The sequence below is a fragment of the Rhinoraja longicauda genome, chromosome 6 (genome assembly GCF_053455715.1).
Source record: "Rhinoraja longicauda isolate Sanriku21f chromosome 6, sRhiLon1.1, whole genome shotgun sequence".
NCBI lineage: Eukaryota > Metazoa > Chordata > Chondrichthyes > Rajiformes > Arhynchobatidae > Rhinoraja > Rhinoraja longicauda.
Window position 1 is genome coordinate 45,999,696 of NC_135958.1, and position 27,140 is coordinate 46,026,835.

General features: G+C 44.7%; 1 protein-coding gene across 2 annotated transcripts in view; it reads right to left on the reverse strand.

Moving 5' to 3' along the window:
- Positions 1 to 27,140, reverse strand: part of gas7b (growth arrest-specific 7b) — a 530,610-nt gene that overhangs the window by 15,500 nt on the left and 487,970 nt on the right. For both annotated transcript variants that reach the window (XM_078400926.1, XM_078400928.1), the window contains 2 exons: positions 18,216 to 18,295; positions 1,842 to 1,940 (listed from right to left, as the gene is read on the reverse strand). In XM_078400926.1, coding sequence (XP_078257052.1) covers positions 1,842 to 1,940; positions 18,216 to 18,295 — 179 coding nt within the window. The remainder of the gene's footprint in view (positions 1 to 1,841; positions 1,941 to 18,215; positions 18,296 to 27,140) is intronic.

Below are 27,140 nucleotides of genomic sequence, written 5' to 3' on the forward strand. Positions count from 1 at the left end.
CTCTGGGCATTTCAGCTGCTTAATCAATGACCTTCCTTCCTTTATAAAGTCAGAGGTTGGGATGTGTGTGGACTTATGCATTACACATCACCCTTGACTGACTCCTCAGTAAATTAAGCAATCCATGCCTGCATGTGGCAAGACCAAGATAACATTCAAACATGGACTGACAAGAGGTGAGTAATATTCACACCAGAGTCTCTACAACCTCGCCTTGATATGTAAAGCCATTAACATTGCTGAGACCTGCCAGGAAATCCTGGGGAATTGCTATTGAGCTGAAACTCAACTGGACCAGTGGCAAACAAAATCATAACTCCAGGAGCAGACCAGGTGGTAAGTATCCCGTGGCAATTGACTCATCTCCTAATACCCCAGGATGTTTCCACCATCAACAAAGCACGTGTCGGCAGCTGATGGAACACTTTCCACACCTGGATGTGTGCAGCTAAAATAAAAGTCAAGAAGCTCTACGTAAAAGCAGAAGAAAGATGGCTGCTTGCTTGGCATACCTTGTACCTGATCTTTTATTCACTCTCAAACTTTTTATACAGCAACTGCAAACTGGGATGCCACTCAAGTAGATCATCTAACACTTTAAACATTCATAGAAACATAGAAAATAGGTGCAGGAGTAGGCCATTCGGCCCTTCGAGCCATTCAATATGATCATGGCTGATCATCCAAAATCAGTACCCCGTTCCGGCTTTTTCCCCATATCCCTTGATTCCTTTAGCTCTAAGAGCTAAATTTAACTCTTTGTTGAAAACATCCAGTGAATTGGCCTTCACTGCCTTCTCTGGCAGAGAATTCCACAGATTTACAACTCTCTGGATGAAAAAGTATTTCCTCATCTCAGTCCTAAATGGCCAACCCATTATTCTTAAACTGTGACCCCTGGTTCTGGACTCCCCCAACATCGGGAACATTTTTCCTGCATCTACCCTGTCCAATCCTCTAAGAATTTAACGTTTCAATAAGATCCCCTCTCATCATTCTAAATTCTAGCGAATACAAGCCCAGTCGACCCATTCTTTCATCATACGTCAGTCCCGCCATCCCGGGTATTAACCTGGTGAACCTACGCTGCACTCCCTCAATAGCAATAATGTCCTTCCTCAAATTAGGAGACCAAAACTGCACACAATACTCCAGGTGTGGTCTCACCATGGCCCTGTACAGGTCCTTGCGCCTAAACTCAAATCCTCTCGCAATGAAGGCCAACATGCCATTTGCTTTTTTCACTGCCTGCTGTACCTGCATGCTTACTTTCAGTGACTGATGTACAAGCACACCTAGGTCTCATCACCCTGCAGCCTCATAGCATCTTGCTCACAGCTCACACTGCCACCCAGCTTTGTGTCACCTGCAAACTTAGAGATGTTACATTTAATTCCCTCATCTAAATCGTTAATATATATTGTAAACAACTCGGGTCCCAGCACCGAGCCTTGCGGCACCCCACTAGTCACTGCCTGCCATTCTGAAAAGGAGCCGTTAATTCCTTCTCTTTGCTTCCTGTCTGCCACCCAGTTCTCTATCCATGTCCTTGTTCGAATCTAATACTGTCCTGCAGTTCCACAGATCCACAGAGCCAACACATTCTAACACTTTCCTAATCAGATGTGCAGCACTTTGGTCAACGTGGGTTGTTTTTAAATGTGCTATACAAATAAAATTGACTTGACTTGACTTGACTTGACAGCGAAGGAACTGTTTAATAAGAGATTCCTGAGATACCGTTCCCATTCTACATTTCCAAACTAATGAAAATTCAAGTGAAGCCGATGTTTCTGTATAAGTGTTTCTCAGCCGCGGCATAGAGGCAAGTTTTTCCTTACACTTTGGTTGAACATGTCCGTCTCATGGCGAAGCTGTGTGTACTGACAGAGGTGCTGCGAAATCATTTCAATCCTTTCAACCTCCAACCTCTCAAGCTCCTGCAAGATCAAAAACAAACAGCAATATTAGAACGAGCTTGCCATTAACATTCAATTTAAACTCAATTGCAATCATGTATTGTCTTTCAGCTGGCTGGTTAGCACGCTACAAAAGCCTTTCACTGCACCTCACTACACACGACAATAAACTCAACTGAACAGAACTGAACATGCCCCATGCTGTCACAGTGATTGGCATGGCTTAAAGTTTTGAACATTGTCTTTGATAGATGGAAATAATCCTTTCAAGTTTCAAACCAAACCATGACTTTACCGCCAACCAAATGTGGAGACAATTTAGTCGTAAGTAAAATCAACAGAATTAATCCACAAAACAATGGATGGACTATCTCCAATGACATGGTTCCTACCTTCTGCATGAGCCATCTCCCAACATAGCCCATCTAACCCTGCCAGAGATCGTGCTCATTTGTTTCTCAGTCATAAACCTTTCTGGCTTCTCCTTAAATATAACTATGCTATTTGCCTGGACTGCTTCTTTTGTTGGCAAATTCCATATTCTGACTTCTGGATTTCTAACTCCCTTATCTGAAGATAGGCAAGAGATTGGCAATAAGCTCTCAGTACTCAGCATACTGTTACCTATTCAATGATGCTCTGAGCAACATCAATTACTTCATGACATCTCCTCCTTCTGTCGTCTCCTCCACGTGGAGTGACCTGTTGCAACATCATATACATGTTCACATTGGTCACTCTATCAGCGTGGAGTGGACACAGGTACGTTTCATGGCCCTCACCCCACATTATCTCAGAGTTTGCAATGTTTTGACCTCGGGTAATGAAGAAACGATGGTGTGATGATTTACAAATGTCCTCTTGGTTGATGATAATTCATTGGCAGCCTTCGCAAGCACTTGACATTTAAAAGAAGTTATCATGGAGGGAACATTTTAAGGGAACTTAAAGATAAAGGATATCAGATCGAGCTAGTTGCCGTCTTTAAATGGCCACTGAAGTTTAATAGTCATCCTGACCAGTCACACTACCAGCCTGCCCCCAAGCAAGGTTGGTTACAATGACCTCCTTACTGCCTGGTTTACATATAAGAAACTCCCAAACAACCCAGCCACGGCAACTTCTCTACTTCTACACTTATATCTGGCTTTCCTTATTATTAAGTAGAAGCCTAGTTTTTGCGAATTTTTCACCGATTTTATCTTATAGCCAGTGGGAGGTTACTTCCAAGGTTCTGATGTGTATTTTCAGAACTTTGATTTCCACAGATAGAAATAAGCAACAGATTCTTCTGGAGGTCTGGCCGCTGGCAGCAGAGTACTGGTGCAAAAGGTGCAGGAAAAATACTGCAGATGCTGGTTTAAATCGAAGGTAGACACAAAATGCTGGAGTAACTCAGCGGGTCAGGCAGCATCTCAGGAGAGAAGGAATGGGTGACGTTCTCTCCAGAGATGCTGCCTGACCCACTGAGTTACTCCAGTATTTTGTGTCTACCTGGTGCAAAAGGGCAGTCGGGCAGATCACTGGTTAAAACACCGTGTAGTGAGTGGGTTAGGCTGCACAAGATAGATAAGGACAGGCTGAATCATTCATGCAGCATTTTCAGCTACTGCGGCACGTCTTTGTGAGCTCACCGTCTGCCTAACAGGAAACAGATGTGAAACCCTCGCGGTTAGCTGCCCTCCTGAACGCAAAACAGGAAGTGATAAAAATGCTTCGCATTTTATGGTACTACTTGTTGAATCATAAATAATTATCCACACGCCGCTCAGCATTACGACATGCGTGCTGCACAGACAGACAGACAATGATGCATCAGTTCAAGTCAAATGCATTGCCAAAGAGTGAAAGAGATTGGTGATTATGTATCCAAAGATTCAAAATAAAGATTTGCATTTATGTGTATGAGGGAACTGCAAATGCTGATAGACACAAAATGCTGGAGTAACATTGTGGGACAGGCAGCATCTCTGGATAGAAGGAATGGGTGACGTTTCGGGTCGAAACTCTTCTTCAGACTGAGGACTTGCATTTACGTAATACCTTCTGTGGCTGCACACTCCTGAAGTCCATAATTGACAAGATGTATATTTTGCATTGTAGTCACTAATGCTACGCTTGACTTGTAGTGCTCATGTTAACCAATGCAAGCTTCAATCCACAAGGGTCATGGTCAGATTGTTTTACATAGAACAGTACAGCACAAGAACAGGCCCTTTGGCCCACTATGTCTGTGCCAAACATGATGTCAAGACTAACTCTTACCTGCCTGCACATAATCCATACCCATCAATGCCCCACATATCCAGATGCCTTTCCAAATGTCTCATCAATGCCACTATCATACCTGCTTTTTCCACCCCCCCCATTAGCACGCTCCTGACACCCGCCGCCTTCTGTGCAAAACCCATGCCGCGCACATCTCCTCTATGCTTTGCCCCTCTCACCTTAAAGTGATGCCCTCTAGGTTTGATTTCTCCATCCTGGGATGAAGGTTCTGACTGTCTACCCTATCTATGCCTCTCATTATTTTATCCACTTCTATCATGTCTCCCACAACTAGGGTTGCCAACTGTCCCGTATTAGCCGGGACATCCGTATTTTGGGCTAAATTAGTTTGTCTCGTACGGGACCACCCTTGTCCCGTATTAATAAGGTTGCCAACATCCTCACTCCCAAATAAGGGACAAAGGGCGCCCCACGTGACGTCACCCAGCCAGCGGCCACGTGCTCCCACTCCACGTGAACTCACCCAGCCAGCGGCCACATCCTCCCGCTCCACCCATGGCAGCCACCCGGGCGCCGCCTAATCGAGGTTGCGTAGCAACCCGCCTCCTGACCCAGGCGGCCACCATTGGTGGAGCGGGAGCAAGTGGCCGCTGGCTGGGTGAGGTCACGTGCGGCGCGCGGTGGTGACGTCACCTTGTCCCATGTTTGGGAGTGAGGAAGTTGGCAACCCTGCTCACAACCTCCGGCATTCCAGAGAAAACAATCCAAATCTGTCCAACCTCTGCCTGTAGTTAACACCCCCCAATCCAGGCAGCATTCTGGTAAACCTCTCCTCCAAAACGGCCACATCTTTCCTGCAATGGGGCGACCAGTACTCCAAATGCGGCCTAAGCAAAGTCCTAAATGCTGCATCATGACTTCCTGACTCTTCTACTCAATGCCCTGACCTTTGAAAGCAAACCGACTGTATTTTGTGTTAACTTTTCATGGATGAATGATACATATGACAGGACACCAGGGAGAATTTGTTAGTTTACTTTTAAAAGGTGCAATAAAGTCATCTCTACACACAACCCGGTATGTGGTTGAATATCCCAAGGACAGCACCTCCAACAAATGAAACCATTGTCTGACATAATCTAACATGAAGGATAACTTGACTTCAGTTTTGTGCTGCTCCACAATGAGTTACCCAGCCATCTGCATGCCAGTTTTTCAGGCATACTTTTAGTCACTGTGTAAACATGGTGAGAGCTTCTGCCTCGACCAAGCGATGAGTCCCAGACCTTCGCCACCCTTCTACCAATGGCCTCTGGCTTTTGTCCTGCCCCCACCTCCTCCACAGAACACAATAAATCTTTTTTATTTGCCATTTTTCACATTCTCTTCTCAACCGTCTCTGCTGGTCTTTGAAATCTGGAATTTCAAACCCTGGCAAAATCCTTGTGAATTTGCCTAGCCACCTTGCCAGTTTAATCATCTCCTTAAAATGGTGACCAGTCATTTTGTCAGGCTGTCATTTTGTCAGGCTGTCATTTTGTCAATAGCTTTGCTAAGATCCACACATATTAAATACAGCATAGCAAAGTGTGCAGTCATGTGCTTTGGTAGTAGCAATAAAGGCATAGACAATATTCCAATTGGGTAAAGAATTTAGAAATCAGAGGTGCAAAGAGACCTATGAGTGCTGGTGCAGGATTCCCAAAAAAGTTAGTTTGTAAATGAATTAGTAGTAAGGAAGGCGAATGCAATGTTAGCATTTATTTCAAGAGGACTACAATACAAAAACAGGACTTCCTTACTATAAGGCTTTATAAGGCACTGGTCAGACCACATTTGGGAATATTGTGAGCAGTTTTGTGCAGGATGTGCTGGTGTTGGCAAGGGTCCAGAAGAGGTTTATGAGAATGATCCCAGGAATGAGTGGGTTAACATACGATGAGCCTTTGAAGTCACTGGGCCTGTACTTGCTGGAGTTTAGAAGGATAAGAGGGGGACCTCATTGAAACTCACTGAATAGTGAAAGACCTGGATAGAGTGAATGCGGAGAGGGTGTTTCCACAAGTGGAAGAGTCCAGGACCAGAGGCCATAGCCTCAGAATAAAAAGAAGTACCTTTAAAAAGAGATAAGAAGGAATTTCTTTAGTCAGAGGGTGGTGAATCTGTGGAATTCATTGCCACAGGTTGAAAGATTCTTGATTTGTACGGTTGTCGGGTTATGGGGTGAAGGCAGGAGAATGGGGTTGAGAGGGAAAGATAGATCAGCCATGATTGAATGGTGGAGTAGACTTGATGGGCCGAATAGCCTTATTCTGCTTCAAGAACTTATGAATTTATGAACAGACAGAAAACAAATGCGCTGCCCTCATCAATAGTCTAATGAATTATTAATCCAATGCAGCAATAATTGCTTCCATTTGGGAATCTTTTCCCATTTCAAATCTTTTCCTCATAGGCTTGAAGGTTGTAGTTTTTCTTCTCAATAAAACACATTCAACAGCATTTGGGTAATTATTCAGTAACTAGCTCGTTAGCCACTTACGCACAGTGAAATACTGCCTTGAAAATGAAGAAGTGATAATAATAAGGAAGTCATGCTATGTTCACACCAAACATCAGCACCTCCCTGCCACTGAAGCATGCAATTATTGGTGACAAGTTGATTGGCTTTGCTGACGGGAAGTTGGAAGAATAATCTACAATGGGAATTACAGAACAGTTAGCCTGACATCGATGGTGGGAAAGATGCTGGAGTCAATTATTAAAAAGGTAATAACGGTGCATTTGGATAGCAGTAAAAGGATAAGTCCAAGTCAGCATGGATTTATGAAGGGGAAGTCATGCTTGACTAATCTTCTGGAATTTTTTGAGGATGTGACAAGTAAAATGGATGAAGGGGAGCCAGTGGATGTAGTGTATCTTTGATAAGGTCCCACACGGGAGATTGGTGAGCAAAATTGGAGCACATGGTATTGGGGGTAGAGTGTTGACATGGATAGAGAATTGGTTGGCGGACAGGAGCAAAGAGTAGGAGTAAACGGGTCCTTTTCAGAATGGCAGGCAGTGGCGAGTGCCGCAAGGCTCGGTGTTGGGGCCGCAGCTATTCACCATATTAATGATTTGGAGGAAGAAATTAGAAGTAACACTAGCAAGTTTACAGATGACACAAACGTGGGTGGAAGTGTGAACTGCGAAGAGGATGTTAGGAGGTTGCAGGGTGACATGGACAGATTGAGTGAGTGGGCAGATGCATGGCAGATGCAGTATAACATAGATAAATGTGAGGCTATCCACTTTGGCGGCAAAAACAAGGAGGCAGATTATTATCTCAATGGTATCAGGTTACGTAAGGGGGAAGTGCAGCGAGACCTGGGTGTCCTTGTACACCAGTCACTGAAAGTTGGCGTGCAGGTACAGCAGGCGGTGAAGAAAGCTAATGGAATGTTGGTCTTCATAACAAGAGGATTTCAGTATCAGAGTAAAGAGGTTCTTCTGCAGTTGTATAGGGCCCTGGTAAGACCACATCTGGAGTATTGTGTACAGTTTTGGTCTCCTAATTTGAGGAAGGATATCCTTGTAATTGAGGCAGTGCAGCGTAGGTTCATGAGATTGATCCCTGTCATATGAGGAAAGATTGAAAAGACTAGGCTTGTATTCACTGGAGTTTAGAAGGATGGGAGGGGATCTTATAGAGACATATAAAATTATAAAAAGACTGGACAAGCTAGATGCAGGAAAAATGTTCCTAATGTTGGGGGAGTTCAGAACCAGGGGCCACAGTCTTAGAATAAAGGGGAGGCCATTTAAAACTGAGGTGAAAAGGAACTTTTTCACCCAGAGAGTTGTGAATTTGTGGAATTCTCTTCCACAGAGGGCAGTGGAGGCCAAATCACTGGATGGATTTAAAAGAGAGTTAGATAGAGCTCTAGGGGCTAGTGGAATCAAGGGATATGGGGAGAAGGCAGGCACAGGTTACTGATTGTGAATGATCAGCCATGATCACAATGAATGGCGGTGCTGGCTCGAGGGGCCGAATGGCCTCCTCCTGCACCTATGTGGGAAATGTTCTATATTTCTAAATGGCTTTGACCATTCTCAGAATTGTTTCCGTTCTAGTTCTTTTGTTCCTTTTTCATTGTAAATGTAAATCTTTTAAGTCACTCTAATTGTTCTGCTTTTTTTGTCTTGTGGCTTATCAAATATTTTTTGCTTGTGGAAGTTGCAGCCACCATGTAGCCAGGACACTGAAGTGGTGCCAGTCCACCCAGTACAACCCATGTGAGAGCCCCAGGGCATCTACATCTGGTCAGGTTTGAATTTAAAACTCAACACAACCCAGGCCCATCCCGTGCAAGAAGATGTCCACAAGTGAACGCTGCCAACTGGCACATTCAAAGGTGCAGGAGTACCTGCGGAGAGATACAGATGGAAAGATGAAGCTGAAGATGAGTTAAATCAAACAAGTCCAGTAGGCAGACCAGGGAATGTGGAAGTGTTAGAGCTACTGTGGTGGTAGAGCGGTCGAGCTACTGCCTCACAGCGCCAGAGACCCAGGTTCCATCCTGACTACGGGTGCTTGACTCTTCTGAGTTTGTACCTTCTCCCCGTGACCTGCGTCGGTTTTCTCTGTGATGTTCGGTTTCCTCCCACACTCCAAAGACGTACAGGTTTGTAGGTTAATTGGCTTGGCATAAGTGTAAATTGTCCCTAGTGTGTGTAGGATAGTGTAGGTGTGTGGGGTTTGCATGACTCGGTGGGCCAAAGGGCCTGTTTCTGTGCTGTCCCTCTAAACTAAACTAAACTACTTTAATGCAAGAAGTCTCACAGACAAATTCAAAGCACGGATCAGAACATTGGATTGCAATATTACGGGAGCATTACTGAGGGATGGATCGGACCATCAGATCAATATCCAAGCACCCATACTGAGGGATGGATCGGACCAGCAGATCAATATCCAAGCACCAATACTGAGGGATGGATCGGAACAGCAGATCAATATCCAAGCACTGATACTGAGGGATGGATCGGACCAGCAGATCAATATCCAAGCACCAATACTGAGGGATGGATCGGACAAGCAGATCAATATCCAAGCACCGATACTGAGGGATGGATCGGACCAGCAGATCAATATCCAAGCACCAATACTGAGGGATGGATCAGACCAGCAGATCAATATCCAAGCACCAATACTGAGGGATGGATCGGACCAGCAAATCAATATCCAAGCACCGATACTGAGGGATGGATCGGACCAGCAAATCAATATCCAAGCACCGATACTGAGGGATGGATCGGACCAGCAGATCAATATCCAAGCACCGATACTTCTGACATTTCAGTGCTGGAGGTTAGAGAGGAGAGAATTGTACCATTGATTAGAGAGAACACCAGGGCAGTACAGAGAGAGCCCATCCCAGGGAGAATATGAAAAATAAAATAAAAAATAAAAAAGGGCTAATCACTTTGATGGGGTTGGACTATAATCCCTCAAATAGTCAGCAGGAATTAGAGGAACAAATGAGTGGGGAAATCACAAATGGGGGTGGGAATAATTGGGTTATAATCACAGGTGATTTTCACTTCCCTAAGATTGACTGGCAATAGTGCTATATAGGGCTGCTTTCTGATTAACTAATTCATTGATTAATTTTGAAAAAGTGATTAATCATAATCATTAATGGCTCATTTTGCCACTCAATGAATTGCTCAATAATTAAAATTATTTAGATTGCAAAATCTAATTTTTGTGATTTTCAAATTAAAACTCATTCTTTCTTGGCTAATTTACCTTTATTTCACAAACATACTTTGGACTGTCAGTACATATGATCAGAAAAAAACATAAGGCAATGATGTGCACAATTTTGTGAGCAAGTGGCCAGCAGCACTAAAACCATCTTTCAGATTCAACTGAGCAGGGAGGGTCATCACGAGGCTCTGTGCACTTGTTCGTGTGTTGGGGCGTTTCAATGTGCTTTCCAGGACAGCCATTTTATGCTTCATCATCTTCAGAATGTCTTGAGTGTTTAAATATGACTCCACTGGCTTCGGCTTCGTGACATTCTTTCTGGAGAGAATGACTTTGAGCTCTTCTCATTTACTTTGCTTCACACAGTGCCCTCAGCTTGATCATTATCTTTCCAAAAGCCATCCCCATATTCCAGTATTTTCTTCAGCTCCTGCTTCACTTCTTCCTGAATATTTGTTCCAAACTTCATGACCATCTAGGGTTGCCAACTGTCCCGTATTAGCCGGGACATCCCGTATTTTGGGCTAAATTGGTTTGTCCCGTACGGGACCGCCCTTGTCCCGTATTAGGCCTGGATGGCGCTATAGGCCCGGACACTGTGGGCCCGGACACTGTGGGCCCGGACACTGTGGGCCCGGACACTGTGGGCCCGGACACTGTGGGCCCGGACACTGTGGGCCCGGACACTGTGGGCCCGGACACTGTGGGCCCCGACACTGTGGGCCTGGACACTGTAAGCCCGGGGGGCGCTGTATGCCCAGACACTGTAGCCCAGGGGCCGCTGGAGTCTCGGACAGTGTAGGCCTGGGCACTACCTAATGGAGGTTGCGTAGCAACCCACCTCCTGTCCCGGGCAGCCGCCATTGATGGAGCGGGAGCACGTGGTCGCTGGCTGGGTGAGGTCACATGGGGCGCGGGGCGGTGATGTCATCCTTTGTCCCTTATTTGGGAGTGAGGAAGTTGGCAACCCTATGACCATATCACAAATTCGCTCTCTCGTACTTGAGGTTTTCAGATCTTGTGCTTTCCAGCCATTTTTGATGTTGACAATTCTGGCCAATGTTGCAAATGGAATTCTGTCTAAAGCTGTCAAACTTGCAATAACAGACTCGGGTATTTCTGTTGATTTCTTTTTGGAATGTGAAATAATTTTCCCCTGATTTGTGCAGGATAGAATGCCAACTGACTTGTTTGAAGACACTGGGTCAAGTTTAAAGGCATGTTTGCGTTCAAGATGATATTTGAATGACAAATGATATGGCTGATATTTTAAAGGTGCCTCACAATACTTGCACTTCACTGAGTTCCTATTGTTTTAGTTCATTAGAAAGGTGCGCTCAATGTCTGATGTCTTGCCTTGAAAACCAATCCAGTTTTTCGAAATGTACGAAATTTTATGAATGCATGTAACTGATTTATTATATTTACGTTTTTGCTTAGCTTTACTGGATAGACTGAGAGAAAAGTTACCAAATATTTATTTACAAAACGAGGAATTCTCGTGCCATCCTATTCTAATATTAACTTCAGAGAAGAGTGAGTTTAGAAAGTTAATCACTTGAATAGATTAATCATGGCTGATTAATCATTAATCTTTTAAAAACTAATTAATCACAGCCATTTTAGTGCTAAGGGATTAATTGAGGCAGAAATTGTTAAGCATGTCCAGTAAAGGTTTCTGATGCAATATTTACATGGCTCTAATGGAGAAGAGGCTACACTCGATCTCCACTTAGGAAATGAGATCGGTTGGTTTGAGGTCGGGGATGTGACCATAATTCTATTAATTTCAAGACAGTCATGGAACAGCAAAGGACTGGTCCTCCAGTAAAGGCTTACATTGGGGTAAGGCTAATTTCGATGGCATCAGACAGAAACTCTAAAAGGCTGGCTGTTTGCAGCTAAAGGTATGTCCAGCAAGTGGAAGGCTAGATGGGATGAAAAGAGTTGAGGGCCAGCATGTTCCTGTTAAGAGTGAATGACAAGGTTGCATGATTAGGGAATCTTGGCTGATGAGGAAGATTGAGAGGCTCTGGTCAAGAAAAAGGAGGTATCTATCAAGTATAGGTAGATCAGATCAAGCACATCCCTTGAAGAGTATAAGGGATATGCCTTCTACAGGTATATTAAGAGTAAAAGAGTGGCTAGGAAAATAATAGTTCCCCTTAAAGATCAGCAAGGCTGCCTTTGTGCAGAGTCACAAGAGATGTGCGAGATATTAAATTAATAATCCATTGATTCACTGATCAGAAGATCATGGAAGCTAAGGAACTGAGGCATAGAAGTAGTGATGTTGAAGATAATGTACACATGACCAAAGAGGAGGGTCTTAAAGTGCATTAGAACACAGTAGAGGACCAGGCCCTTCAGCTCATGATGCTTGTGCTCAACATGTTACAACGTTAATCTCCTCCACATGATTCATATCCCTCCATTCCCTGCATATCCATCTGAATATCTAAAAGCCGTTTTTTTGCAACTGTCGTACCAGATTCCACCACCATCCTGGCAGTGAGGCATCCTGGCCACACCAGTCTCTGTGTAAAAAACGTCCCACACGTCTCCTTTAAACTTTCCCCCTCTGGAAAGTAGGAAAGTAAACATGCAGGTACAGCAGGCAGTGAAGAAAGCTAATGGCATGTTGGCCTACATAAAGAGAGGATTTGAGTATAGGAGTAAAGAGGTCCTTCTGCAGTTGTATAGGGCTCTGGTGAGACCACATCTGGAGTATTGGACTCCTAATTTGGGGAAGGACATCTTTGCTATTGAGGCAGTGCAGCGTAGATTCACGACGGTAACCCCGGGATGGCGGGACTATCATATGAGGAAAGATTGGAAAGACTGGGTTTGTATTCACTGGAATTTAGAAGGATGAGAGGGGATCTTCTAGTAACGTATAAAATTATAAAAGGACTGGTCAAGCTAGATGCAGGAAAGATGTTCCCAATGTTGGGGGAATCCAGAACCAGGGGCCACAGTCTAAGAACTGAGTTGAGAAAAAACTTTTTCACCCAGAGTTGTGAATTTGTGGAATTCTCTGCCACAGAAGGCAGCGGAGGCCAATTCACTGGATGAATTTTAAAGAGAGTTAGAACTCTAGGGGCTAGCAGAATCAAGGGATTATGGGGAGAAGGCTGGCACGGGTTACTGATTGTGGATGATCAGCCATGATCACAATGAACTCCTCCTGCACCTATTTTCTATGTTTCTATGTTCTGACCTTAAAGCTATGCGCTTTGACATTTCCACCCTGGGAAATGTAAATCCTATATATGCCTCTCATAGTTGTATATACTTCTATCAGGTCTCCCCTCAACCTTAAATGCTCCAGAGTATACAATCTCATCAATCTCTGCTTATGCCTAATGTAGAAGCAGTTATCCCACTTTTAAGGGCGACGCAGTGGCGCAGTGGTAGAGTTGCTGCCTTACAGCACCAGAGACCCGTGTTCTTTCTTCACTGTCATTACGTTTTTTGTACTTTCTCCCTGTGACCTGTGTGGGTTTTTCTCCGGGTGCTCCGATGAATGCAAGCGTACCATACCCCTTCTTTACAATGAAGATAGACACAAAATGCTGGAGTAACTCAGCGGGACAAGCAGCATCTCTGGAGAGAAGGAATGGGTGACGTTTCAGGCCGAGACCCTTCTTTGCAACTCTATCTATTGATCTTGCCACTTTCAGGGAAATGATGGACTTGGATCCCAAGGTCCCTCTGTACATTCATGCTGTTAAGGTGGATAGATCTCCAGGGCCTCACTAAGTATGCCCTTAGACCCCATGGGAAGTTAGGGCAGAAACCGTAGCGGCCCTTGCTGAGATATTTACATGATTGCCAACCATGGGTGAAGTTACAGAACACTGGAGGGAGGCTAATGTTTTACTGTTATTTAAAACGGGAAACATGTACAAGCCAGTGGGTTTGACATCAGTGCTGGGAAACGTGTTGGAGAGGATCCTTAGGGACAGAATCCACTAGAATGTGGATCAGCACGAACTGGTTAGGGGGCCCTGGCAGAATCTTTAATAACTTTATAATTTTGTCAGTCACAGGTGAAGTTCTGCAGGAGTGGAGGATAGCCAACGCTGTGCATTTATTTAGGAAGGATGTCGAGGGTGGTGACATCCTTGGGCTTGTGAGCCATACATCAATGGGGGGGAAAGTTATTGGAAAGGATTGTGAGAGGCAGGAAAGCAAGAACTGAGTACGGATCGTCAGCATGGCTTAATTCATGGAAAAGGCGTCACAAATAGGATGGAGTGCTTTTTGAAGAGCTGACCAAGAGGTCAGGGCAGTAGATATCGTCTACTTGGACTTTAACAAGGTCCCACCCGGTAGCTGATCCAGAAGGTCAGAACAAAACATTTGAAGACACTGGAAGAAATTTGAAGGCACATTTGTGTTCCAGGTGATATATGAATGAGGACAGGGATTGCTGATATTTGAAAGCTGTTTCACAATGCTTTCATTTTACTAAATTCCTATCTTTCTCTGTTCATAAGAAAGTTGTGCCAAACCTCTGACTTGAAAACCAATCCAGTTATTCAGCACTTTGTTGATTGAGACTTTCTGAACGCATTTACGTTTTTGCTCAGCTTTACTGGATAATCTGGATGAAAAGTTACCAAACATTTATTTACAAAACAAGGAATTCTCGTAGCATCCCATTCTAGCATTAACTTCAGAGAAGAGAATTTAGAAAGTTAATTACTTTAATCGATTAATCATGATTAGAGAAATTAAACATGGGTGATAAATCATTAATCACTTAAATAAAAACCGAATTAATCACAGCCGACTTAGTGCCAAGGAATTAATTGAGGCAGAAATTGTTAAGCATGTCCAGTATAAGTTTCTGATGCAATATTTAGATGACTCTAATAGAGAAGGGGCTACACTCTATCTTCACTTAGGAAATTAGACCAGGCTTCATAAGACCACAATTGGAGTATTGTGAGCAATTTTGAGCCTGTACTCGCTGGAGTTTAGAAGGATGAAAGGGGACCTCATTGAAACTTACCGAACAGTGAAAGGCCTGGTTAGAGTAAATGTGGAGAGGATATTTCCACTAATGTGAGAGTCTAGGACCAGAGGCTGGAGCCTCAGAATAAAAGGACCTATCTTTCGGGAGGAGATGAGGAGGAGTTTTTTTAGTCAGAGGGTGGTGAATCTGTGGAATGCATTGCTACAGGAGGCTGTGGAGGCCGTCAATTGATATTTTTAAGGCACAGATTGATACTATGGGTGTAAGGGGTTATGGGGAGAAGGCAGGAGAATGGGGTTGAGAGGGAAAGAAAGATCAGCCATGATTGAATGGTAGAGTAGACTTGATGGGCAGAATGGCCTGATTCTGCTCCCATCACATGAGATCCCACGGTCACCGATCCAGAAGGTTAGAACAGACAGTGTGGGTGAGCCAACCAGATATAAAATCCTGTGTGGGCTACACAACCGGATATAAAGTTGGCTTGGTGGAAGGAGGGAGAGGGTGGTAGTAGGTTCAAGGAACTAGAGATGCTGGTTTACAAAAAAAGACCTAATGCTGGAGCAACTCAGCAGGTCAGGCAGCATCTCTGTAGAACATGGATAGGTGACGTTTTAGGTTGGAACCCTTTTCAGAATTGCTGGGGGCAGCAACAGTAACAACATTTAAGAGGCATCTGGATAGGTACATGAATGAGCAAAGCATAGAGAGATATGATATCAATTCAGTCAAACCGATTAGTAGAGCTAGCTAATGGTTGGCCTACATGTGCATTCCAAACAGCCTGTTTCATAGCTGCACATGTATGCAGTGACGCTGGGGGCAGTCACCATGAAGCCTCTGTGGGGAAGGACCACCAACTAGGGTCCAAACACCACTGGACTGAGGGAATGGAGAGAGTGCCTGGGCCCTCTGTAGCACGTGTTCACACGCTTCATGGGTGCATTGCCAAAGAAGGAAACATGTTTGCCAGTCTCATGTTGCAAAACAATACACTGAGTTTAAAGAAAGACACGGATGATTCTGTTTTCTGTAATATTACAAGTAAAGCAGATTTTTCCAAATATAATATTATAACTGATCTGAATCAAAGCCAAGAATCTTTCTCCTCAGATGAAAATCAAAATAAATATAACTATCTCATCATATGTGCTTTTAATCTCTTTGAAAACAAATGACCAAATGTTGACGGGGAACAGGATCCTCAGGAAATGAGGATTCTATTCCCGCTGTTCCAGGTGTCAACTTCTCTACATCGGCAAGACCAAGCGCAGGCTCAGCGATCATTATACTGAACACCTCCACTCAGTCCGACTCAACCAACCTGATCTCCCAGTGGCTCAGCACTTCAACTCCCCCTCCCATTCCCAATCTGATCTTTCTGTCCTGGGCCTCCTCCATTGTCAGAGTGAGGCCCAGCGCAAATTGGAGGAACAGCACCTCACATTTCACTTACACCCCAGCGGTATAAACATTGACTTCTCCCACTTCAGATAGTCCCTGCTTCCCCTCTCTATCCCCTCCCCATCCCAGTTCTCCCACTATTCTTCCTGTCTCTGACTACATTCTATCTTTGTCCCACCCCCTCCCCTGACATCAGTCTGAAGAAGTGTCTCGACCCGAAACGTCACCCTTTCCTTCTCTCCCGAGATGCTGCCTGACCCGCTGAGTTACTCCAGCATTTTGTGTCTACCTCAGGAAATGACCCTCATCGGGATAAGCTGCTGAGCCAGGCCAATGTCCCAGCCCACTTTCTGTCAGAATATGCACGTGATCCACATGTGAGAGGCATCATCAGGCCCTGGCAGTCCCAGGGGCTCTCCCATATTCAGGACTCAATACTCCGACTGTGGTCTAAATCCAGTTTAAAACCCATTCAAAAGAATGTAAGGCACTTACATGCGTGTGAGTTGACTAAATTAAGATGTATACAGAAGCTTTTCAAAACCAGCAGCTACTTGGAACCGATTATAATTATTTGCATAAATTTTAAATGGGTGGGATTACTGCCTGCCAAATGGTGTTTTTAAATGTGTGAGCACACTGGGTGCTTTGTGTGGTCTGAACCTTTGTGGGCCATTGTGGGTGACAAGTTGGGAGGTCCTGGCAAGGAAAGTTCATTCTGGTCTAAGTGGCATCTTGTGTGGTTGCTACTAGTTCAATAACATTCTAGTGATGATCACACCATCTCAGCCCCCCTCCCCCTGCTAGGAACAGCCCAATGTACATCAGAGGATGTGTTCACAACTAGCAGATATGAAAGGCCTGAAGTGAAAACAAAATCATCAAACATCTCATGGGAGAAATGGCTACCCAGTCTAAGTGGATCATAAGCTAACTAATTTGCAAACGTAATTGCGATAGCCCTTTAGTGACATAGGATATAGTCCACAGTGATGCATGAAGCTGCCAGTTGCTGTCTGTTGGCCTGACGTGCCTGCTCAGTTCAGCGTGTGATACTCCTGCACCTGCATCTAGTGGTATTGGGTTCATGCCAGGCTCCACACAGTTGGAAATGATAGATAACTGACACTCCGACTACACATCATGGTCTGGTACTCTGGGGACAGAATTTAACATGAACCTCAGGCTGAAATCATTCCTGCTTAGTCAGTGAATGCAAATGGACCTCACGCACTCTTTAGAGGGAGGAAATCATGTCATATGACCAATGAATGCTGCCAAAAACGAATCAATTGGTCATGCATTATTTTTGGTGACTTGCTGCGCACAGAGTGGTCTCTGTAATAATGCTGCCTGCACCTCAAACTTAATGGTATCATTGTGAGATGTTGGGAGATGTCTTGTGCTCATAATTAAACTCTGCATGAGTTTACACTCTAGTAACAGCAGGGAACATTCTCTGGAAAACCACTTGTGCCATTTCAACGTCATCTCAAGATTGCTATCTGAAATATGTTCAGCTCTCCACATGCACATTTTGCTTTATTTTCTTATCTCTGAAAGTCAGGTGGCCTGAGGAAAATAATGTTTCCTAACTAGACACAAAACGCTAGAGTAACCTCAGTGGGTCAGATAGCATCACTGGAGAAAAACAATAGGTGATGTCTATACCTCTCATTTCTCTTTCCCCTGACTCTCAGTCTGAAGAAGGTTCTCGACCCAAAATGTCATCCATTCCTTCTCTCCAAAGATGCTGCCTGTCCCGCTGGGCTACTCCAGCATTTTATGTCTATCTTCGGTGTAAACCAGCATCTGCAGTTCCTTCCTACACAATGTTTCCTAACTGTTTGAATCGCAGTTTCATTAAAACATTAAGACAGTAAAATCGACGAATGTTGCAATGGAATGATTGACTGTTGCTTACCAGAGTTGTCGTGACCATCTCCTCGAACCATTTTGACTGGGTTTGGTTGTAGAGGTCTACACAGCGCATGAGTTCATCACCTGTAATCGGAAATTATATTCTTTAAAGGCTGGGCTAATACAACACCATTGACGATTAATCACAAATGGTTAGGAAAAAAACTGCAGATGCGGGTTAAAATCGAAGGTAGACACACAATGCTGGAGTAACTCAGCGGGTTCGACCTGAAACGTCACCCATTCTTTCTCCCCCGAGATGCTGCATAACCCGCTGAGTTACTCCAGCATTGTGTGTCTATCACAAATGGTTGTTTTTATTAAACACACATTCAGTCCCACTCAATAATCTTGCAATTAGATTCATTAAACTCTGCACCTCTCTGAATGTGACCTTCTGGTTCTCTCTCTGTGGATGCTGCCCGTCCAGATGAGTGTTTTTACCATCTTTCAGTTTTGTTACTCAACTGCAATTTGCAATTATCAAAAGCCTTTGGCCATTGGACCAACCTGCCTGGACTGTGACCACTAGGACAAGCCATCACCTGGCATGTCCACCTACACTTACCTGGGCCAGGTGAGCAGAGCTCACCTCACCTGCCCTCAGCACCATCACATCGGGCAAGATGTGGGTGACGCAGCCTCACCTGGATCATAGACCTAGCCCCCAACCTCCCTTCCACTGACTCCATTTATACCTCGCACTGCCTCGGCAAGGTCAGCAGCATAATCAAGGACAGGTCGAACCCTGGCCACTCCCTCTACTCCCCTGAACTGAATACAATGCCCCTGACAACCAGCAAGGCTGGGCAACCAGCTTGGTTTAATCTTATAGGGATATGGTTTTTGCAGACAGACAGGGACACAGACACACACTCACAGACACACACTCAGACAGACAGACACACACACACACACACACACACACCGATCAAAATCCAGATAGGCACTGATAGTTCACAAAGCAGACAATTGGGTCTAAAATTTTAAGGAATGCATAAAAATATCCTTACAATAGAAATTCTTGACCAACGTGTTTCATTTCGCTGTATTTTGCTATGACAAACCTCTGCTTGTCCAAAAGTGCAGAAATAGTGTGAGAATTTAGCAACTGAAGGCAGAATCAAGAGCTGGTGATGGTGAGGATTTTAGCTTTGTCAACGTAACATTAATATTGATGATGTTAAACACATTGTGAATACTCATACTAAATGACCACACCACACCATGCTGTGATAACTCAATAGTATTTTAAGGCATTCATAAGTGGCAATTGTTAAAAAAATAGAATCATAAAAACTTAAGAGTACAGAAAGAGGTTTTCTGCCATATTGTGAAATAATAAAATGTGATTTAAAAGCACTAATGTTATGGTAAGAGCAGAGATTGGTGGTTACCTAGCAACGGAGATAGGATTTTTTTCAATTTGAGGTAATTGGGTCAAATCAAGAACAATATCAAGAACAATATGTAGCTCCACATAAACTTGCCCAGTTCCCAGTTTGCAATGAAGCAGAAAAGCTGGTGAACTACCTGCATGAATGGTGGTGCGAGGCTGTGCCAGGTGTGCAGACACCTCTGTGTCCCACAATCACAGAAAGTAACAAGTGTGGTGTCTCAGTGTTCATTATGACAGCGAGGTTTTACTTTACAAGCTAGGCCAGGAACAGCACCTCATAATTCGCTAGGGCAGCCTACAACCCAGAGGTATGAATAGTGACTGATGTAACTTTCAGTAATCCTTGCTTTCCCTCTCTCTCCATCCCTCCTCCATCCTAGTTCTCTGACCAGTCTGACTGTCTTCCTGACTACATTTTATCTCTTTGCTTTGCTGTCACCTTCGCCTAGCTAACAATGATCTACTCTACATTTTCCTTGAGCTTAGTCCCCTTTGATGTCTCCTTGTCATACACCCTTCCTTATCTCTGTGTCTCCCTCTCCCCTAACTCTCAGTCTGAAGAAGGGTCTTGAACGGCAACATCACCCATTCCTTCTATCCAGAGATGCTGCCTGTCAGTGCAGCGGTAGAGTTGCTGCCTTACAGCGAATGCAGCGCCGGAGACTCAGGTTCGATCCTGACTACGGCGCCATTTGTGCGGAGTTTGTACGTTCTTCCCGTGACCTGTGTGGGTTTTCTCCGAGATCTTCGGTTTCCTCCCACACTCCAAAGACGTGCAGGTATGTAGGTTAATTGGCTGGGCAAATGTAAAAATTGTCCCTAGTGTGTGTAGGATAGTGTTAATGTGCGGGGATCGCTGGGCGGCGCGGACCCGGTGTGCCGAAGGGCCTGTTTCTGCGCTGTATCTCTAAATCTAAAATCTAAAAATCTAAATCTACTCCAGCATTTTGTGTCTATCTCTCAACCACTTGGGCAGAGTGCTGGCGTCAGGGAAGGGCAGACACCAGCAGATGGCAGCAGGTGGACGCCTGAGAAAGATGCTGCACTCAGGCAAAGGGTGAGCTGCCAAATCGGATAACCTGCAGACTAATCACTGGCGTAGCCAGTCATCAGCCTTTCATTGTCATATGTACCGACAACAAAACAATGCTTACTAGCAGCAGCATAACAGGCCTCTAAACAGTGCTCATAGATAACATAATACACAAAAAAATCAATAAATGAACAGCTCCAATATGAGTGCAGAAGTCCAAAGCCTTACTGCAGCCAAGACAACTCATTGTTCTTAGTTTAGTCAGTGTTTTATAATGTTCAACAGCTTGATGGCTATTGGGAAGAAACTGTTCTTGAATCTGGAGGTCACGGTTTTCAGACTCCTATAGTATGGTACGAATAGGGTTGCCAACTTTCTCACTCCCAAATAAGGGACAAAAGATGACCTAATCCAGCCACCGGCCACGTGCTCCTGCTCCACCAACAGTGGCCGCCTGGGCCAGGAGGCGGGTTGCTACACAACCTCTGTTAAGAGGCGCCCGGGCCTGCGGACCTACACTGTCCGGGCCTACAGCGTCCAGGCCTACAGCGTCCAGGCCTACAGCGTCCGGGCCTACAGCGCCATCCGGGCCTAAAACGCCATCCGGGCCTAATACAGGACATGGGTGATCCCGTGTCAAACAATTTAGCCCAAAATCCGTGATGTCCCGGCTGATACGGGGCAGTTGGCAATCCTAGGTGTGGGTCTTTGATAATGCTGGCTGCCTTTAAGAGGCGGCACCTCCGATAGATCCCTTCGATAGTGGAGTGGTCAGTGCTCATCATGGACCAGGCAGCGTGCAGCACATTTTCTAAACCCCTTTGTTCCTGGACATTTGAATTGCTGAACCAGGCCTTGTTGCAACGGGTCAATATGTGACCGGCAGTATGGGGCTCAGTTCACAGTGTCAGGCAAAAGGAGAAAGACACAATGGATCTAGTGTCAGCCGACTACAAGAGTATCAGCCGACTAGATGTACATCAACAGAAGAGAAGACATTTCGCAGAGAATAAGCAACTTTTATTTTTCTAATAGTCCCTGGTCAGGACTTTTCCAGAGCAGTACCTGAATGACCATCCCACTGTGAATAGAGGACGGGCAGGGTGACAGGGCAGTGGGAAATGGCACCAACCCTGTCGGAATTAATGGAGTACTGGCACACTGGATAAACAGGTCTGTGGATCATGTACCGATTGGGCCAAACCCAACAGATCGATCATGTTGCCCACTGGCTGAAAATCTCTACATGCGTTTATTAAATGCGTTGCTTTAATTAACCCAGATGATATCAGAGATCTGCATGCACATTACTGAGAATGAAGGATGTAACACTGTGGCCACAGTGGTCTGAACCACAGGGAGCAAATATTCTGTGTGAAGTAAATATTAAAAATCTTATAGTTCATGCAAGAACATTTCCAGCTCTATATCCATCAAGCTCAAAGTCATCAGCACCAGTTTAAAGTTTAAAGTCAATACCGATCCTCAATGCTTATAATTGTCAGTGCAGACCAGTGTTACTTGTAAACTGATAGATGGTACAGGATGGTACAAGTGGCAGGGTTGGGCTGTTGCATTAGTTCACACTAGGTGGCAGTATGGATCTAGTATCTTGCAAATGAACGCTTCAATATCACAGCCTCTAATCATTTGCATTACAAATCCGACCAAGCTCTGCTAAGGCAGTTTTACTGTTTCGCATCTGTTTGCCTGCTTGTTCTGCAACATAATGATAACAGAATGCTGCAAACAGCAATTAGTTTTTTGAAAATAATAGCAGACGTTCCCTTCCCTCCAGTCATTGATGCTTACCATTGCTTGATGGTAACATCACGAGATAACTACCTCCTCTGCCTTGAGTACGCATGTCAATAGATAGAGATTATCAATTGTTCATTCAATCCTGGAGCCAGCGTGACTGCATCTGCATCTGCATCTAATAGCCACATGTGGTAGGTGATTATCAGGCAATAATCTCAAGGTAGAGTGATGTGTTTTTTACTAGTAGTTTATGGTACATCACATTAAAAACCTCACTGCCTCCAGCATCTCATTGGCAACTATGGTTATCAACTGAGCAAGTGAGAAAATAAGTCTTTCTGCCAAGATGGTAATTGCAACAGAACAGAGATCGGGGTGGAGGGGGGAGAGGGAAAGGGTGCCGTGGAAGAGAGACAAGATGAAATGCGGGGAAGGACATGATGATGTGGAGGGTTGGACAAGGTGTGATGAGATGGGAGAAAAAAATAAAAACAGGACTGTGAAAGGAAGGGAAATACAGTAACAATCATCCCCAGAGCAGTAACCTCAATCTGTTGTGCAGTGGTGGAGTCTGTTCAGTGATTTGTCTTCACTCCCTATCATCAACTTGTTGCTTGCATTTGGAATTCTATTTCTCTCTCCTGGTGATATAAACATTATCATGAATTTGCATTTTGGGAGATTTAAGGCAACTGCTGTAACAAATAACATACATTTTTGACTAAATTAGATCATTTTCAAGCGGCATTTTTACAATTACAGCCTTCTTTACTCTCTAAGCTGGACACAAAATGCTGGAGTAACTCAGCGGGTCAGGCAGCATCTCGGGAGAGAAGGAATGGGTGACGATTCGGGTTGAGACCCTTCTTCAGACTCCGAAGGTAGACACAAAATGCTGGAGCAACTCAGCGGGTCAGGCAGCATCTCGGGAGAGAAGGAATGGGTGACGTTTCGGGTTGAGACCCTTCTCAGACATGTGCTGGAATCTTGAGCTGAACACAAAGTGCTGGAGTAACAGCAGGCCAGGCTAAATCTCTGGAGGACAGAGTTAGAAGAACTGCAGATGTTGGAATTTTGCATAGATCACAGTCCTCCAGAAATGCTGCCTGACCTGTTGAGTTACTCCAATACTTTGGGTTCTACAAAACATTGGAAAATTTGTGTTAACAACCATTTCCACCAACTCTCAAACACTATATAATAAAAACAGAAAGTAATGTAAATAATCTGCATCGATACTGAGAGAAACAAAGTTAATGCTTCAATTCAAGGCAATAGGTCTTTAAATCATTGCTTGGGGTGGGTGAGTGGGAGAATGATTAAGAGAGAAACATTTATTAAAGGAGATAAAGTGCTGGAGTAACTCAGTGCAGAGGTAGGAGGGAACCCACCTGGAGGGAACCCACACGGTCATAGGGAGAATGTGTAAACTCCACAGACAGCAGTGTGTGTGGATGCTCCAAATTCCTGCACTCAGTATGGTTGACCTCAACACCACAAATCATTTGTCTGTTTTTTCTCTAAATCGTCCACAAGGGATGGCAATGACATCCTATATTCATGAGCTCGACCGCGTGATAAAAGTTAGCACATGTTCTCAAGGTGTTTTGAAAGTGTTGCAAATCTGTAAGGGTGACCTTACAGTGCCCTCCGCCCCTACAAAATCCCATTAACCTACATCCCCTGGTGTTTGGCCAAGCTTGTGATGTTGGGCTGCCCAGCCATTTACAAAATCACAGCGTACAGCGTCATTGAGGGGTACAGCACAGAATGAGGCCCATGGGAATCTCACTACCAATAACCCATTTGCACTAATCACACACTAACCCATCCTATTCTTCAAACAATCCCAACAACACCCCAGTTTCTCCCACCAGCCACATGCCTAATTAACCCAGTTGCACCCACATATGTTTGGGTTGTGGAAGGAAACAGTTGGTGGCATGGTGGTGCAGCTGGTAGAAATGCTGCCTCATAGCATCGGGAACCAGGTTCAATCCTGATCTTGGCTGCTGTCTCTGTGGAGTTTACACATTCTCCCTATGACCGTGTGGGTTCCCTCCAGGTGCCCACCAGGTGGGTTCCCTCCTACCTCAACACGTACGGATTTGTAAATTAATTGGCCTCTAAAGTCCCCTGGTGTGTTGGAGTAGATGAGAAAGTGGGATAACATAGAACTAGTGTGAACAGGGTCAGCATGGACTCGGTGGGCTGAAGGGCCAGTTTCCATACTGTATCTTTGAAGAAAGAAATGGAAGCAGCTGGAAGAAACCTTTGTGGTGAATGAACTGCAGACAGACAGACAGCCAGCCAGCAGCCAAGGCCCAGTGTGAAGCCACATCACTGAGGCCGTGAGGCCTTGTACCAGCTGTGCCACCCTGACCGGCTCCCCTCTGAACTCAGAGTCATTGCAAGACTTAAACGTTGAGGTTTCCAATGGTGGAGAGAGATTAATAGTGTTTTAAATTTCAGCAAAGATTTGGAAAGAGTATTTTACCACCATCTCAGCCATGTGGTATTCACAATATTGTTGCAATCAGATATTTCTCCATAAAGTGCCAGGCACAAGCAGGCAATCTAATTATGTGTTGTAAGAACCAGTTGATGTCTTGGCACAACTAAAATTATTACCTTTATTACTTTTATTTCTCCAGTGAAACACAATAAATCCCATTCTCGTTTGTTAATTCTGTTAGTTTTTAAGTACTCAGTTGTTAAATAAAATATCAAATTGGCATTTTTCCCAGCAGTTTCTTTGTTCCCTATTGATATCTATGAGTCACGGTACTTTGGTCAGGTGGGAAATGTATCTTGGCAGTAATGTTAAGGTCTCGTCCCTGGCACAGGTTCATCAGTAACTCTGTGCTCACTCTGTATCAGTGAGAAGTTGCCATATTTACATGTGCCAAATCCCAACCATGTCAGTAGGGTGCGAGGCAAATATCACGCAGCCAAAGAGGCAGCCAAGTGGGGTAGGGACACCTGGAACAGAGCAATGGACAGCGGCAGTTCCATCCGCAGATCAATGTACTCTTTCCCCCATACCTCTGCCTTCCAGGCCCTGTGAGAAGACCCAATCTGCTCTATCACCGAAGATAGACATAAAAAGCTGTACAGGCGGAACAGGCAGCATCTCTGGAGAGAAGGAATGGGTGGCATTTCGGGTCGAGACCCTTCTTCAGACTGAGTCAGGGCTCAGGGAGATATGGCAGGGTAATGTGTGAAAACAACAGATCAAAGCAGATGCTGATAAGGAAATGTAGAAAAGACCAGTTGCTACAAGCCCTCTCCCCCCACCTTTCTCTGGACGTGCCCTGCACGTTGCAATATGATACGGAAACTCACTCTGCAGGAAACTCTTGGTGTCAGTAGGATGGCAGAAGCCCTGGTAAACGCTGCCTTGCTGCAGCTTGGGGCAACTGGTTGTGGTCCCTCCATTTCTAACCACCAAAGGAGAACATATTAACGTGTTGCTGCATTTCTTTTTAATGAGCAATCTCCTTTCATTGCAGGAAATGAGAAGGGAAAGTTCAGTGAAGAATGCAAACTGCAGTGCAAACCATTAACCCCTCAGTCATGGAGGTACAAACATGAGAGTACAACTTCAATTGCTGTCTCTTGCCCAACCTGACAGATCCAATTTAACCTTTCCACATTTTAAAACATTTTCATTACTTATTTATCGACTGGAAACGTTCAGCCTTTACCAGAGGTGATCACGCCTCCACTTGCTGTTCGAATGTATCACTGATTTGTATCACTCCACAGCTCATTCCCTGCAGCCCTGCTGAATTTTTGCTTTCAAATATCTGATGCCTTTTGAATAACTAAGCTCGATTCCACTCCAACAATCTTATAACAATCTTATAGTCTGAAGAAGGGTGGCGACCCAAAATCACCCATTCCTTCTCTCCAGAGATGCTGCCTGTCCCGCTGAGTTACTCCAGCATTTTGTGCCTATCTTCGGTGTAAACCAGCGTCTGCAGTTCCTCCCTCCACAATCTACACAACAATGACCTCTGGTAGCCCTGCCTCCCAGTTGTACAAGTAACATATTGGCGAAGGGAGGGAATTGATTAAGTATTACAAGACAGCAGGTTGAGAAATTTAGAAGTAAGATATTGAGAGGAAGTAACTAGTGACAGCTCAGATGGATCTGAGCTGGTGACATTCAGCTTCTCATGACATTTGACATTTTCTGAGCGTAGGATCTACTCTTTAAACTTGCCAACACTCCCAATTTGGGCGGCAGGTTGTATGGGTGGGAAGAGGTTTGGGACGGAGCATTTATGAAAGTGGGATAACATAGAATTAGTGAGAACAGGTGATTGATGTTCGGCAAGGGCTCAGTGGACCGAAGGGCCTGTTTCCATGCTATATCTTTCAATTAATCAATCGGGTGAGTTTTCATGCAGCAGTGTTTATGTGTGGGGAGGGGTGGGGTGGATGGAGGGGGGGGGGGAGGGGGGAGGGGGGGGGGAATCTCCCAACACCAAAGCTGCAGTCATGACTTTTCCATGCTTCATTGTGAAAATCTAGAAATGCATTGGTAACAGTGGCCTAATGAACACCAGCACCTTGCCATCAGCAATCTGAGCAATATGCTGGTGAGGTTAGCACGATCACCCATAGATTCCCCACCTGATCCAAGTACCCACCAAGCCCGCAGAAATCAAAGGCTGAAACAACTACCGGGTGAATGTTAACTGCACATATTAACTTAGCAGTTAAAGACA